Source organism: Anomaloglossus baeobatrachus, chromosome 4 (genome assembly GCF_048569485.1).
Source record: "Anomaloglossus baeobatrachus isolate aAnoBae1 chromosome 4, aAnoBae1.hap1, whole genome shotgun sequence".
Taxonomy (NCBI): domain Eukaryota; kingdom Metazoa; phylum Chordata; class Amphibia; order Anura; family Aromobatidae; genus Anomaloglossus; species Anomaloglossus baeobatrachus.
Window position 1 is genome coordinate 366,542,441 of NC_134356.1, and position 16,841 is coordinate 366,559,281.

At 49.9% G+C, this 16,841-nt stretch overlaps 1 protein-coding gene across 2 annotated transcripts in view; it reads left to right on the forward strand.

Moving 5' to 3' along the window:
- Window positions 1-16,841, forward strand: part of LAMB1 (laminin subunit beta 1) — a 112,377-nt gene that overhangs the window by 51,312 nt on the left and 44,224 nt on the right. For both annotated transcript variants that reach the window (XM_075345139.1, XM_075345140.1), the window contains 2 exons: window positions 322-442; window positions 4,846-5,044. In XM_075345139.1, coding sequence (XP_075201254.1) covers window positions 322-442; window positions 4,846-5,044 — 320 coding nt within the window. The remainder of the gene's footprint in view (window positions 1-321; window positions 443-4,845; window positions 5,045-16,841) is intronic.

Here is a 16,841-nt window from a genome sequence, read left to right on the forward strand (position 1 = left end):
ACTCATGGCGGTTCAAAACGTGTGTGGTGTTCAGTTTAAAGAACCTTTGGATTTTTCCTGACTCAGAGATGGTATACTTTTGTGGCTTATCTTTATTACAAGAAAAATATTCTTTGTATTTTAAAAAAGTTTTTCATTAAAGCTGTGTTTTTTATGGAAACATGAAGCTGGATCATTCCTTTGTTCACCTATAAGATCTGACACCCACTCATCATGGAGTACAGTACTGTTATATTCTAGAAATCTATAGAAACAGTCTTTCAGCATGAAGTTCCTCAAACGCGATATTTGAGAAAATTGTATTTTGTTATCTAATTCCAGGTATATTGTCCTCCCTCGTCCCATATGCTTTGAAAAAGGCCTGAATTACACAATACGACTAGACCTGCCTCGGTATTCCGTTAACTCTAATGTGGAGAATCCATACACATTAATTGACTCTGTAAGTGCATTTTTTAATGAATATTTAGATATTTTGCACATCAAACAGAACCTGTTGGCACATTTTTTTTTCTTTTATATAAAGTAAATAAATGGCTGTAATGATGCTGTAATATTGATTAAATTGATATCTTTGGTAAAGAAATCCAATTTGATGTTCTTCTTTAATCTGTATTTGAATTTTTTATTAATTATACTTTGGATGGATTGTACATTGGGTCTTCTCCTCCCTGTCTGTGATTTCCCAGCTCCTCTGCCTGCCTCTGGTCTTTGAATGGCAGATAACTGCTTTTTCATTAACCTGCTACCAGTTTATGAACTCTCATTCTGTCTTTGCCATGGCCGGCACTTTCATAGATTTGTTTCTGGCTGGTCTTCAATAAAATGACACCATCATTGCATCATAATTGCCTGGACCAATAGTCTCTAAACGTCTAAAAGACGTAATTGAGCTAAGAACTCAATTTGCGTGTGTGCTGTTTCGGCAGTGATGGTCCCATTATTAAAGATTTCAAAGACAGGAGGTTGGTCACTGAAGAAAAAAATATAGTAACCTGCCACTCAAAGACCAGAGGCAGACTGAGGGGCCATGAAATCATAGACAGGGAGGAGAACACACAGTTTACTGTCCAGCCCCTGTATCTCTTTAATCTGTTAACAGAGAGTGATAGAAGAAGGGTCTTAATTCCGCGCCAAGGACTCAATGGATCCAGGAAGAGATTAAGGCTATGTGCCCACGCTACAGGATTTACCGCGGATTTACCGCGGATTTTGCCGCGGATTTACAGCGGATTTGCCGAAAATCTGCAGCAGCAGCACTTCCAAGCCATTTCAATGGCATTTTGGAAATGCTGTGCCCATGCTGCGGATTTTTCCGCTGCGGATTTGCCGCGGATTTTGATCCGGAAAAATCTGCAGCATGTCAATTGTTTGGTGCAGATTTGGTGCGGATTTTTGGCTTTGAATGGGGAAAAAAAAAAAAAAATCCGCATCAAAATCCGCGGCAAATCCGCGGTAAATCCGCGGCAAATCCGCGGCAAATCCGCGAGTGCGGATTTGCCGCGAAAGTCGCGGATTTTCAGGCAAAAAAATCCGCAGGGACATTCTAGCGTGGGCACATAGCCTAATGCTTCTTTAATAACATGCACAAGTCTACGCGTTTCTGGAGACACAGCTCCCTTCATCAGGACATTGGCAAGAGCACATCAAAATGTCATTTTGATGTTCTCTTGCCAATGTCCTGATGAAGGGAGCTGTGTCTCCAGAAACGCGTAGACTTGTGCATGTTATTAAAGAAGCATTAATCTCTTCCTGGATCCATTGAGTCCTTGGCGCGGAATTAAGACCCTTCTTCTATCACTCTCTGTTATCAGCCAACTTTGGGACTGCTGCCTGGACCTGGATCTTATATATGCCTGTATAGTGGTTGTGACTGGCACAACCATTATAGGTGAGTGTGTTTTTATTACATATCTTCCTCCCTTTTTGGGGTAAGACCCTATTGCGCTTTTCTTTCCACAGTTTCTCATCTCTTTAATCTGTATCATAGCACCATTACAGCTACGTATGTGCTCTAAATTACAAAATCGTGCTGAAAGGTTCTCTTTAAGGGTTTCCTTTTGGTTACATTTTTTGAAAAATATGTTAAACTGTCTTCATAGAATGAATCATTGATATTACATTTGAGCTACAATTGATTTTACACATCTTAAAGGAGTTTTCTGGCAAGAGAAACATATCTGTAATCACTCTGACTACATACTGCCAAATCATGACACTGCTGTGATTCTTTTTAAGCCCAGTGTGAGTGGGCAGTGACAACTAGACTTCTCTCAATTCTCTTCTAGAAGTCGGGTGAGACTTGACCATAAGGATGCAAATCACATGCTTTTGGTCACGTTACCACCCCTCGCACAGAGGGAATACAAGAGAATCACTCTTAACAATTCAGCAGTCTGCAGTCACAGAGTGACTGCAGACATTGCCTCTGGCTGCCCCTATGTAACATTAGTGTTTATCTGATACCGTGTTTCCCTGAAAAGAATACCGGGCCATATATTATTTTGGCTTTAAATTATGCCCTAGGACTTATTTTCAGGTGATGTCTTATATTTTATATTGGTGTCAGTAATTGGGTCGCCTGCTCTCCCACCTGTGCCAGTATCAGTGATTGAACTTAAGGTCCAGTCACACTAAGCAACTTACCAGCGATCCCAACAACGATAGGGATCTCTGGTAAGTTGCTAGGAGGTTGCTGGTGAGATGTCACACTGCGACGCTCCAGCGATCCCACCAGCAACCTGACCTGGCAGGGATCGCTGGAGCGTCGCTACACAAGTTGCTGGTGAGCTCACCAGCAACCAGTGACCAGCCCCCAGCGCCGCGTGGAAGATGCTGCGCTTGGTAACTAAGGTAAATATCGGGTAACCAACCCGATATTTACCTTGGTTACCACCGCACGGAGCTACACGTGCAGAGAGCAGGGAGCAGCGCACACCTCTTAGCGCTGGCTCCCTGCTCTCCTAGTTACAGCACACATCGGGTTAATTACCCGATGTGTGCTGCAGCTACACGTGCACAGAGCAGGGAGCAGCGCACACTGAGCGCTGGCTCCTTGCTCTCCTAGTTACAGCACACATCGGGTTAATTACTCGATGTGTCCTGCAGCTACATGTGCACAGAGCAGGGAGCAGCGCACAATGCTTAGCGCTGGCTCCTTGCTCTCCTAGTTACAGCACACATCGGGTTAATTAACCCGATGTGTGCTGCAGCTACATGTGCACAGAGCAGGAGCCGGCACTGACAGTGAGAGCGGCGGAGGCTGGTAACAAAGGTAAATATCGGGTAACCAAGGACAGGGCTTCTTGGTTACCCGATGTTTACATTGGTTACCAGCCTCCGCAGAAGCCGGCTCCTGCTGCCTGCACATTTAGTTGTTGCTGTCTCGCTGTCACACACAGCGATCTGTGCTTCACAGCGGGACAGCAACAACTAAAAAATGGCCCAGGACATTCAGCAACAACCAACGACCTCACAGCAGGGGCCAGGTTGTTGCTGGATGTCACACACAGCAACATCGCTAGCAACGTCACAAAAGTTGTTCGTTAGCAGCGATGTTGCTAGCGATGTTGCTTAGTGTGACGGGGCCTTTAGTTAATTGCAAATGGATTCCCCCCCCCTCCCCTACCTCTGGTTTCAGTGATTTGAACTTGTGCTAATGAGAAAATGAATACTCACTTTCTCCCAGTGCTCTGCCCTGTGTCATTGATTCACTAAGACTGCCGTAGTAATGCACGAGGATCGCAGTGCATCGCTTGTGTTGGCCGGCGGTTCTTCTGACCAGAGTGTGTCAGAAAGTATTTCTATGCAACTGTCTCACTCAGACCAGTCCAAGGATTACGATGTGTTCCTTGGGTAGTAGTAAATCTGACTAAATCATTGATGCTGGTATAGAGGAGTGGAAAAGTGGTGAATATTCATTTTTTTTTCATTAACACAAATTCCAATCACTGACATTAGCAAAGGGGTGGGTGGGATTTTGGTTGGGGGAAGGGGTGAATATTCATCCCTTTAACTAGCCAGCATGTGACTATAAACTTTGGGGCTTAGAGCAAAACATCTGGGTAACGTTCACCAATAAGCGTTACGTATCCTGAATGGGCTGCCCAAGCCCTATTTCAGGATATTGTAAGTATGATGATCTGCAACCAGGGCTTATTTTTAGAGTAGGGCTTATATTTTAAGCATACTCCCAGAAGGCTGAAAAATCCTGCTAGGGCTTATTTTTGGGGTTGTCTTTGGGGAAACATAATTATAAAGGCAGGAGAAAAGCAGGTTTAAATACCGCGCCAAAACCACAGGAGTCCGGAGGATGTTGGTAAATATCCGTCCCCTTCATCAGGACAATATGCAGAGAATAATACGGATATGTCCCTGAAACGCGTAGACCTGAGAAAATAAAAAGGGATTTACCAACATCCTCCGGACTCCTGTGGTTTTGGCGCGGTATTTAAACCCGCTTTTCTCCTGCCTTTATAATTGTCTTACCGCTGCGGGACTGCTACCTTCCACGCTATTTCCATGCTCAATAAGGGGTTGTGACTGGCACAACCTGACCAGGTGAGTGTTTTTTCTGACATTCACCCCCTACCTGTTTACCGGATAAGACCCTATTTGCGCCTAATCTTTCCACAGCTTCTCTTTCCTTTGGGGAAACATGGTATTTCCTTGCTTCAACTTGCTGTGAATAGCAATCAAGTCATCTAAGTTTACTTTGTGCTGCATCATATATTTTACTGTCATTTAGTGGCTTTAGTTTTAAATTGAGTTTGGGATAAGTTTCTGTAATGTGTAATGCCAAAATACTGAAAATCTTGATTCATGTCTGTAAAACAATTTCCACAGATTGTTCTGCTGCCTCATGTGAAGTCACTTGACTTATTCAGCATGGGAGGCGCAGGAGAAGATCCCAGCAATACCTGGCAGACGTTTCAGAGGTACAGATGTACAGAAAATAGCCAAAGTGTAGTGAAAACGCCACTGACCGATGTCTGCAAAGACTTCCTCTTCAGTATATCCGCAGTCCTACATGAAGGTGCCCTGGGTATGTAATTACACGCGCCTTACTTCCAGACTTTGTATCTCTTTATGATCATGGTGAACCACTTATTTTCTACCATTTAAAAGCACATTGTGTTGGAATAGTCGTATTATGGATCCATATGGCAACTGATGGACCCTGTTGACTTCTAAAAAGTTCCTCCTGGGTTCTGATAAGGCTTTCAATTTTTAGGTGGCAACAATACCTCCGCATGCTTTTCTATGCATGCAGTCAATGGTGTTGCAACCTCATTTCTGAAGATATGTACTAGGGTAATGTGCATTAAATGATTATCAAGGATGAAGAGAAATATGGTATGCTTTAAAGAGGGTAGGATCACAATCCTTATACCCTTAGGCTATGTGTCCACAGGAGAATGTAGCTGCGGATTTTTCTGCATCAAAATCCGCAGCTTTCCCGCAAAATCCGCACCTTTTGAAAGGTTCGGATTTGCCGTTGATTTACCGCGGAATTGCCGCGGATTTGATGCGGATTTTGGTGCGGATTTTTTTTCCCCAATTTTAAAGCCAAAATCCGGATGAAAATCCGCAACAATAATTGACATGTTGCAGATTTTTCCGGATCAAAATCCGCACGAAATCCGCTGCGGAAAAATCCGCAGCGTGGGCACAGCATTTCCAAAATGCCATAAAAATGGCTGGGAAGTGCCTGAGCTGCAGATTTTCGGGAAATCCGCGGCTTTTCCGTGAGAAATCCGCGGCAAAATCCGTGCATTTTCCGCAGCGTGGGCACATAGCCTTAAATTAGTGGAAAAAGATCTGGCACTCAAAGTTGAATGCAGTGAACCAAAAGAACTTTTATTTCTGTGGTCCAAGGCTTATTCTGTAATATACGTGACGTTTCAGTCCTGATTGACTTTTTCAAACATACACTAAGGCCCTGTGCGCACTTACCGGATTTTGCCGCGGTTGTTCTGCGGATTTGCTGCATGTTTCGCTGCAGAAAATTTTCATAACATCATAACCAGCAAAACCTATGGGAAAAAAAAATCCTGTGCGCACTAGGCGGAATTTGACAGCTGCATGTCTTGCTGCGGGATTCCCGCAGCAAAAACAATTGCATGTCAATTCTTTTCCGCACGTCGCTGTGGGATTTCACTCCATTGACTGCCATGTAATCATGAAATCCCGCAGGGAATAACGCAGGCAGCAAATTCTGTGCGGTTAACTGCGTTTTCCTGCTTTATTCCCTGCGGTATTTCGCGGTTTACCTGCGGTAATGTACATCGCTTGCCAGCGGTTTTGCAGGGAAGTGATGTCATTATGACAGGAAGAGGAAGCGGAGCAGAGTAAACACACACAGATCTCAGACACACACAGACATCACAGACATAGAACACAGACACAGACACATAGAACACACATAGCAAACAGAAATATAGAAAACAAAACACGTGGGCTCCGCTGTATATTTACCATCCAGCCGAGGTAAGCACACAGCGGTGGCCCGGTATTCTCAGGCTGGGGAGGGTGAGGGGCAGGGTTAATGTCCCCCACCTCCCTCCCACCTCCCACAGCCGAGAATATCAGCCGCAGCTGCCCCGGGACTGTCGCATCCATTATGCGGCAGTACCGGAGTGTCCCCAGCTCTTCCTGCTGCCGTGATGCAGTGGCAGTCAGGGTAATACAAGGAGTTAATGGCGGCGGATCGCCGCCACTAAGTCCAGGCTTGATCATGGCAGCGTCTATGTGACAGCTGACATGATCAACCCGTAAGTAAAGTGAAAAATCACAGACACCGAAAAATCCTTTATTTTAAATAAAACACAAATAAGCCTCGTTCACCCTTTTATTAACCTCTCCCGAAACAAAGCTCTGACGTAATCCAGAGGTCCGGCGTAATCCACAGGTCCTGCGCTGCTTACATCCAGCCGCGACTGACACACAGCGCTGAATGAATGCAGCCTCGCAGCAAGACAGCAGAGGTAACCACAGGGCATTTCCCACGGCTGGTAATGTGAACTCACTGCCGACCGTGAGAAATGCAGCGACCTATATATCTATCCCTCTATCTATCTATCCCTCTATCTATTCTTCTATCTATTTATCTATCTTTCTTTATCGTTCCTTATGGGAGACCCAAACCATGGGTGTATAGCTTCTGCCTCCGGAGGACACACAAAGTACTACACTCAAACGTGTAGCTCCTCCCTCCGGGCTATATACACCCCCTGGATGACAATCTAACCAGTTCAATGCTTTGTGTTTCAGGAGGTCACACACACTTGCATTCTCTGATATTTTTTTTTTTTTTTTTTAATTTTAAAGATTTGGAAGAAAAGCGGGTCCAGTCTGGACTCCCGGCATGTCCCTTCACACCCCACACTGTCGGCGGTGCTGTTAAGGTTGACTTTACAAGGCTGGAGCCTTCACATGCCGCGCTCCTTCACATCCTCTGAGAGGCTCTGGGTTGAAGTGGGAGCCGTCACGGTCCTCTCTGCTTGCAGAAGACCGGTCTCCATCCGCAGCCCTGTCTGGTTCCTGCTGGAAGGAGCGTTTACCCCCCCCTCAGGGACTGGCCCTGCGTCTCAAAAGCTAAGTATTGAGACGTTTTTCAGGGGTCCCGGGTACTTTTATTAGGGGGACAGTATGTGTTTTATCGTTACTGTAAATTCCGGCCGGTTCTGGGGGTTTCCCCTGAGAACCGCGCCGAAGGTGCCTGCTCGTCGGCCGCATTTTAAAATCTAGGCCCCGGCTTCAGTTTGGGCCTAGTTTCGGTTTCGGCTTCTCTGCATGTCATGCATACAGGATGCATAGCGTGGCGCCGCCCACCGCCCGGCCAGCAGAGGGGAGGACACACCTCTCTGGGGAGATGTTCCCTCCCCTGTATCTCTCCCTGGCCCTCCGTTTTTCCCGCTCTTGGGCTAATACCCGCCCCCCCTCCTCCTTCCAGCGCCATTTTCTCAGCGTTCTTACACTGGACGGCGCTGGATGCTGCAGCTGCTGCTGTTTAGGAAGGCTGACGCTTCACTGGGGCTTTGAGCTGTGGAATCCGGAGGGCACACAGAGAGCGGTTTGGTAAGCCACAACCTCTGGTTGTGGGCTTTTTATTACACTCTCAGGGCATTCTACAGGAGTGTATTCTTGCTGCAGAGCTTCCACCTCAGCAGCATGTCTGTCACCCGAAGCAAGGCTGCAAACATGTACGCTATATGCACTGCTTGTAAGCTCATTCTGCCAGAGCCAAGCACATACCCACATTGTGATGCCTGTGCTAATATGGTTGTGTCTCAGCCTGGAGCCTCCTCAGGGGTCCCTCCGGCTGCTCCGGCCCCGGTGGCTGAACCCCTGGCTTGGGTAGCATCTTTTTCACAAGCTATTTCCCAGTCCTTTGCCGACTCCATGGGGCAGCTGTCCCGGACACTGCTGACCATGCATCAGCCCCCTTCTCAGGGTGCCTATGCTGCTCCGAGCTCTGCAGAGCTCTCAGAGCATGTCCTAGGACCCCGTCCCCCTAAACGGAGACGCAGGGACCCTTCTCCTTCCTCTTCCCACGGCTCTGATTCACGTGCCGAGGTGCAGGGCGAGGAGGATTCGTTTACTGTGGGCTCAGACGCTACCTCTATGTACCCCATTGACTTGTCTGAGGGTGATGCGGATGTTAGTGACTTGATTGCGTCCATTAACTCCGTACTGAACCTCAACCCACCAGAGTCAGAGGAACAAGCCTCTCTGGTAGAGATACACCAGTTTACCTCACCTAAGAAAGCTAGGAGTATGTTTTTTAACCACTCCAGCTTTCACACCACTGTTACCAAGCCCAGGGCCTGTCCTGACAAACGTTTTCCAAAGCGTAGTTCAGATGACCGTTTTCCTTTTCCACCAGAGGTGGTTAAGGAATGGGCCCAGTCCCCAAAGGTAGACCCTCCGGTGTCCAGAATCTCAGCCCGCACAGTCGTAGCTGTGGCTGATGGCACTTCTCTTAAGGATCCCACTGACCGCCAGGTTGACCTTCTGGCCAAGTCTGTATATGAGGCGGCAGGATCCTCGTTCTCCCCGTCTTTTGCGGCAGTGTGGGCTCTTAAGGCAGTCTCTGCCTCTCTGGCGGAGATACATTCCCTTTCCAGGGACTCTATTCCTGAGACGGATGCCTTAACTTCTCAAGCTTCGGCTTTTGCATCCTACGCCATGTCTGACATCCTGGAGGCTTCTCACCGCACGGCGGTGGCCTCCGCTAACTCCCTCGCGATCCGCAGGATCTTGTGGCTTCGAGAGTGGAAAGCAGACGCTTCCTCTAAGAAGTACCTTGCGAGTCTCCCTTTTGCTGGGTCCCGGCTGTTTGGGGAACAGCTGGATGACATAATTAAGGAAGCTACTGGCGGGAAGAGTACTTCCTTGCCACAAACTAAAGCCAGGAAACCTGTCCAGGGCAGGAACCAATCGAGGTTTCGTTCCTTTCGTTCCTCTAACTGGTCATCCTCTAAGCCCTCGACCTCGTCCACTACCGCAGCCAAGGATCGTAAATCCAACTGGCGCGCAAAGCCGCGTCCTCAAAAGACCGGAGGAGCCGCTGCCACTAAGGCAGCCTCCTCTTGACTATCTGGCTGCGCCAGCAACGTCCTTGGTCGGTGGCAGGCTCTCCCACTTTGGCGACGTGTGGTTTCAACACGTCTCCGATCAGTGGGTGCGGGATATCATCTCCCACGGCTACAGGATAGAATTTTCTTCCAGCCCGCCAAACAGATTTTTTCTGTCCACCCCCCCCTGCTCCAAAGCCGCCGCCTTCTCTCAGGCCGTGGCATCCCTGCAGGCCAACGGTGTAATTGTTCCGGTTCCCGCCCGGGAACGGTTCAGCGGTTTCTACTCAAACCTCTTTCTAGTCCCCAAAAAGGACGGTTCCTTCCGGCCCATCCTGGATCTCAAGCTTCTCAACAAGCATGTTCAGGTGCGGCACTTTCGCATGGAATCTCTGAGATCGGTCATTGCCTCAATGACCCAAGGAGATTTTCTGGCATCCATCGACATCAGAGATGCCTATCTGCATGTGCCTATTGCGGTTCCACACCAGCGTTGGCTACGCTTTGCAATCGGAGAGGAACATTTCCAATTCGTGGCTCTCCCCTTCGGCTTAGCCACGGCCCCTCGAGTATTCACCAAGGTCATGGCAGCAGTGGTTGCAGTCCTGCACCTCCAGGGGTTGGCAGTGATTCCCTACCTGGACGACCTTCTAGTCAAGGCCTCATCCAGTGCAGACTGCCAGCGGAGTGTCTCTCTCACTCTCGCCACGCTAGTTCAGTTCGGGTGGCTTGTCAACCTGCCCAAGTCCACTCTGACCCCGACCCAGGTGCTTATGTACCTAGGGATGCAATTCGAGACTCTGCCGGCACTTGTCAAGTTGCCCTTAGTCAAACAGCAGTCCCTTCGTCTGGCGGTGCGCTCTCTGCTGAGGCACCGCCGTCATTCCATCAGACACCTCATGCAGGTGCTGGGTCAGATGGTGGCGTCAATGGAAGCGGTTCCCTTTGCCCAGTTCCATCTGCGTCCCCTGCAGCTGGACATTCTCCGCTGTTGGGACAAGCGGATCTCTTCCTTGCACAGGCTGGTGGCTCTGTCGTCACAGACCAGGAGCTCCCTTCAGTGGTGGCTTCGGCCCCTCTCTCTGTCACAGGGACGCTCCTTCCTGACTCCGTCCTGGGTGATCCTCACCACGGATGCCAGCCTCTCCGGTTGGGGAGCAGTATTTCTCCATCACCGAGCACAGGGCACTTGGACTCCGTCCGAATCAGCCCTCTCGATCAATGTGCTGGAGATCAGAGCTGTGTTTCTAGCTCTCCTAGCCTTTCACCACCTGTTGGCGGGCAGGCACATTCGAGTTCAGTCGGACAATGCGACAGCGGTTGCCTACATCAATCACCAGGGCGGGACTCACAGCCGTCTGGCGATGTTGGAGGTTCAACGAATCCTCCAGTGGACGGAGGACTCCAAGTCCACCATATCTGCAGTCCACATCCCAGGCGTGGAAAACTGGGAGGCCGATTATCTCAGCCGTCAAACCGTGGACAGCGGCGAGTGGGCCCTGCATCCGTCAGTGTTCAGATCAATCTGCCGCAAGTGGGGCACTCCGGAAGTGGATCTAATGGCATCCCGGCACAACAAGAAGGTTCCGGTTTACGTGGCTCGCTCCCACGATCCTCAAGCCTTCGCAGCAGACGCACTGGTTCAAGATTGGTCTCAGTTCCGTCTGGCCTATGTGTTTCCCCCTCTAGCGCTCTTGCCCAGGGTTCTGCGCAAGATCAGAATGGAGGGCCGTCGAGTCATACTCATTGCTCCGGACTGGCCCAGGCGAGCTTGGTACCCAGACCTGCTCCGTCTGTCCGTAGAGGTGCCGTGGCATCTCCCGGACCGCCCAGACCTTCTCTCTCAAGGTCCGTTCTTCCACCAGAATTCTGCGGCTCTCAGATTGACGGCGTGGCTCTTGAGTCCTGGATCCTGACGGCTTCAGGCATTCCCTCTGAGGTCATCTCCACCATGACTCAGGCTCGGAAGTCTTCCTCGGCCAAGATTTACCACAGGACTTGGAGGATTTTCCTGTCCTGGTGTCGCTCTTCCGACCATGCTCCTTGGCCGTTCTCCTTGCCGACCATCCTGTCCTTTCTACAGTCCGGTCTACAGCTAGGACTGTCCCTCAATTCCCTCAAGGGACAGGTGTCGGCTCTGTCGGTATTGTTCCAGCGGCGTATGGCCCGACTGGCCCAGGTGCGCACCTTCATGCAGGGCGCATCTCACATCATTCCTCCTTACCGGCGGCCCCTGGATCCCTGGGACCTTAATCTGGTCCTCACGGCCTTACAGAAACCCCCCTTTGAGCCTCTCAGGGAGGTTCCTTTGTTTAGACTTTCACAGAAAGTTGTTTTTCTAGTAGCCATAACTTCTCTCAGGAGAGTTTCTGATTTGGCTGCGCTCTCTTCGGAATCCCCCTTTTTGGTGTTTCACCAAGACAAGGTGGTTCTTCGTCCGACTCCGGACTTTCTCCCTAAGGTGGTGTCCCCTTTCCACCTTAACCAGGACATTTCATTGCCTTCTCTTTGTCCGGCTCCTGTGCATCGCTTTGTGAAGGCGTTGCACTCCTTAGATTTGGTGCGGGCGCTCCGAATCTATGTGTCACGCACCGCCGTTTTTAGGCGGTGCACCTCACTTTTTGTGCTAACCACTGGTCAGCGCAAGGGTCTCGCTGCTTCTAAACCGACCCTAGCTCGTTGGATCAGGTCGGCTATCACCGATGCCTACCAGTGTTCTCAGGTGCCTCCTCCGCCAGGGATTAAGGCGCACTCGACCAGAGCTGTCGGTGCCTCCTGGGCTTTCAGGCACCAGGCTACGGCTCAGCAGGTTTGTCAGGCTGCCACGTGGTCCAGTCTGCACACTTTTTCGAAGCACTACCAAGTGCATGCTCATGCTTCGGCAGATGCGAGCTTGGGCAGACGCATTCTTCAGGCGGCTGTCGCCCATTTGTGAAGTTAGGTTTTGCCTACTTCTCAGTTTGGTTTATTTCCCACCCATGGACTGCTTTGGAACGTCCCATGGTTTGGGTCTCCCATAAGGAACGATAAAGAAAAAGAGAATTTTGTTTACTTACCGTAAATTCTTTTTCTTATAGTTCCGACATGGGAGACCCAGCACCCTCCCTGTTGCCTGTTGGCAGTTTTTTGTTCCGTGTGTTTCACCGGCTGTTGTTAGTAGACAGAGTTCCGGTTATTCCGAGTTTTACTCTATCTCTACTTATGGGTGGATGTCCTCCTTCAGCTTTTGCACTGAACTGGTTAGATTGTCATCCAGGGGGTGTATATAGCCCGGAGGGAGGAGCTACACGTTTGAGTGTAGTACTTTGTGTGTCCTCCGGAGGCAGAAGCTATACACCCATGGTTTGGGTCTCCCATGTCGGAACTATAAGAAAAAGAATTTACGGTAAGTAAACAAAATTCTCTTTATCTACTATCTATCTCAGAAGGAATTGATTTTTTTTTTTTTTTTAATGTGCTTTATTGCATTGAATGCAATAAAGCACATGTACCAACCCGCAAGCGGCAGAACCGCGGCAATACCACGAACAATACCGCGGTAAAACCGCAGCAAACCGCATGCGGTTTTCGGGTGCGGTTTGCCGCGGTTTTTTACCGCGTGTGTGGTAATCTTTGAATGCCTGCGGAATTTTCTTGAAAAAAATCCATTTCCCAGTGCGCACATAGCCTAAAAAAGACAAAAATAATGTAGCACATAAGCTAAAAACAGTAAATCATATACAGGAGATCCAGATAGATGGAATAACAGTAACAGGCAGTTTGAGTAGGCAAACAATGGACAAGTCACTGATCCAATGGATCTATTAATATCATCAAATTACAGTATTGATAGTCATATGCGAAGACTCATAACATGAGGCTACCTGTCAAAAAATACATCCTATATGTACCCTGTTCTAAGCCTGATAAAAGATCAAATAGGACCGAAACATCACACATATTACCTTTGGACCACAGAAATGAGTGCTGGATCTTTTTTTCTTTTTTTTTTCTTTCTTCTAATTTATGCTTTTCTTCATCGTTCCTTATGGGAGACCCAGACCATGGGTGTATAGCTAGCGACCTCCGGAGGACACACAAAGCACTACACTCAAACGTGTAGCTCCTCCCTCCGGGCTATATACACCCCCTGGATGACAATCTACCCAGTTCAACGCTTTGTGTTTCAGGAGGATACACACACTTTTATTTCCTCATATTTTTTTCAATTTTATTTTAATTTTTTAAAGTTTTGGAAGAAAAGCGGGTCCAATCTGGACTCCCGGCATGTCCCTTCACGCTCCACTCTGCGGGGTGCTGTTAAGGTTGATCTTCATAAGGCTGGAGCCTTCACATGCCGAGCTCCTTCGCATCCTCTGTCGAGGCTCTGTTTGAAGTGGGAGCCTCCACGGTCCTCTCTGCTTGCAGGAGGCCGGCTCCATCCACAGCCCTGTCTGGTCCCTGCTGGAAGGAGCGTTAACCCCACTCAGGGACATGGCCCTGCGTCTCCAAGCTAAGTATTGAGACGTTTTTTCAGGGGTCCCGGGTGCTTTTATTATGGGGGCAGTATGTGCTTTAGCGTTACTGTTAATTTCGGCCGGTTCTGGGAATTTCCCATGAGAACCGCGCCGACGGTGCCTGCTCGTCGGCCGCACTTTGAAATCTAGGCCCCGGCTTCAGTTTGGGCCTAGTTTCGTTTTTGGCTTCTGCTGTATGTTTTGCATACAGCGCCGCCCACCGCCCGGCCAGCAGAGGGGAGGGCACTTCTCTCTAAGGAGATGTCCCCTCCCCTGTCTACCCCCCTGTATCTCTGTGCTTCTGTTTTCCCGCTCCTGGGCTTATACACGCCCCCCCCTCCTTCTCCCAGCGCCATTTTATCAGCGTTTTTATCACTGAGAAGCGCTGGATGTTGCAGCTGCATACTTTTTGGAAAGCTGTCACTTTACAGGGGAGCGGTGAAATCCGGAGGACACAGAGAGCAGGGCTGGTAAGCCACAACCTATGGTTGTGGATTTTTATACACTCAGGCTTTCTACAGGAGTGTGTTTTGGCTGCAGAGCTTCCTCCACAGCAGCATGTCTGTCACTAGGAGCAAAGCTGCAAACATGTATGCTATATGCACTGCTTGCAAGCTAATTCTGCCAGAGCCTAGCACGTACCCACATTGTGATAACTGTGCTAATATGGTTGTGTCTCAGCCTGGAGCCTCCTCAGGGGTCCCTCAGGCTGCTTCGGTCCTGGTGGCTGAACCCCCGGCTTGGGTAGCATCCTTTTCACAGGCTCTTTCCAAGTCGTTTGCCGATTCCATGGGGCAGCTGTCCCAGACGCTGCTGTCTATGCATCAGCCTCCCTCTCAGGGTGTCTCTGCGGCTCCGAGCTCTGCAGAGCCCTCAGAGCAGGTCCTAGGACCCCGTCCCCCTAAACGGAGACGCACGGACCCTTCTCCTTCCTCGTCCCACGGCTCTGATTCACAAGCCGAGGTGCAGGGCGAGGAAGATTCCTTTACTGTGGGCTCAGACGCTGCCTCTATGTACCCCATTGATTTGTCTGAGGGTGATGCGGACGTTAGTGACTTGATTGCGTCCATTAACTCCGTACTGAACCTCAACCCACAGGAGTCAGAGGATCAACCCTCTCTGGTAGAGGTACACCAGTTTACCTCTCCTAAGAAACCTAGGAGTATGTTTTTTAACCACTCCAGCTTTCAGACCACTGTTAACAAGCCTAGGGCCTGTCCTGACAAACGTTTTCCGAAACGTAGTTCAGATGACCGTTTCCCGTTTCCACCGGAGGTAGTTAAGGACTGGGCCCAGTCCCCAAAGGTGGACCCTCCAGTGTCCAGAATCTCAGCCCGCACAGTAGTTGCGGTGGCCGACGGCACTTCTCTTAAGGATCCCACTGACCGCCAGGTTGACCTTCTGGCCAAGTCTGTATTTGAGGCGGCAGGAGCCTCCTTCTCTCCGTCTTTTGCGGCGGTGTGGGCTCTTAAGGCTATCTCTGCCTCTCTGGCGGAGATTCATTCCCTTTCCAGGGACTCTATTCCTGAGATGGATGCCTTAACTTCCCGAGCTTCGGCTTTTGCGTCCTACGCCATGTCTGTCATCCTGGAGGCTTCTCACCGCACGGCAGTGGCTTCCGCTAACTCCCTCGCGATCCGCAGGATCTTGTGGCTTCGAGAGTGGAAAGCGGACGCTTCCTCTAAGAAGTACCTTGCGAGTCTCCCCTTTACTGGGTCACGGCTGTTTGGGGAACAGCTGGATGACATAATTAAGGAAGCTACTGGCGGGAAGAGTACTTCCTTGCCACAAGCTAAAGCCAAGAAACCTACCCAGGGCAGGAACCAATCGAGGTTTCGTTCCTTTCGTTCCTCTAACTGGTCATCCTCTAAGCCCACAGTCTCGTCCACTACCGCCAAGGATCGCAAATCCAACTGGCGCGCAAAGCCGCGTCCTCAAAAGACCGGAGGAGCCGCTGCCACCAAGGCAGCCTCCTCGTGACTATCTGGCCGCGCCAGCAACGTCCTTGGTCGGGGGCAGGCTCTCCCACTTTGGCGACGTGTGGTTGCAACACGTCGCCGATCAGTGGGTGCGGGATATCATCACCCACGGCTACAGGATACCTTTTTCCTCCAGCCCGCCAAACAGATTTTTTCTGTCCACCCCCCCCTGCTCCAAAGCCGCCGCCTTCTCTCAGGCCGTGGCATCCCTGCAGACCAACGGTGTAATTGTTCCGGTCCCCGCCCGGGAACGGTTCAGAGGTTTCTACTCAAACCTCTTTCTAGTTCCCAAAAAGGACGGTTCCTCCCGGCCCATCCTGGATCTCAAGCTTCTCAACAAGCATGTTCAGGTGCGGCACTTTCGCATGGAATCTCTAAGATCGGTCATTGCCTCAATGACCCAGGGAGATTTTCTGGCATCCATCGACATCAGAGATGCCTATCTGCATGTGCCTATTGCGGTTTCACACCAGCGCTGGCTACGCTTTGCGATCGGAGAGGAACATTTCCAGTTCGTGGCTCTTCCCTTTGGCTTAGCCACGGCCCCCCGAGTGTTCACCAAGGTCATGGCAGCAGTGGTTGCGGTCCTGCACCTCCAGGGGTTGGCAGTGATTCCTTACCTGGACGACCTTCTAGTCAAGGCCTCATCCAGTGTAGACTGTCAGCGGAGTGTCTCGCTCACTCTCGCCACTCTAGTCCAATTCGGGTGTCTTGTCAACCTCCCCAAGTCGACTCTGACCCCGACCCAGGTACTTTTGTACCTAGGGATGCAATTCGAGATGCTGCCG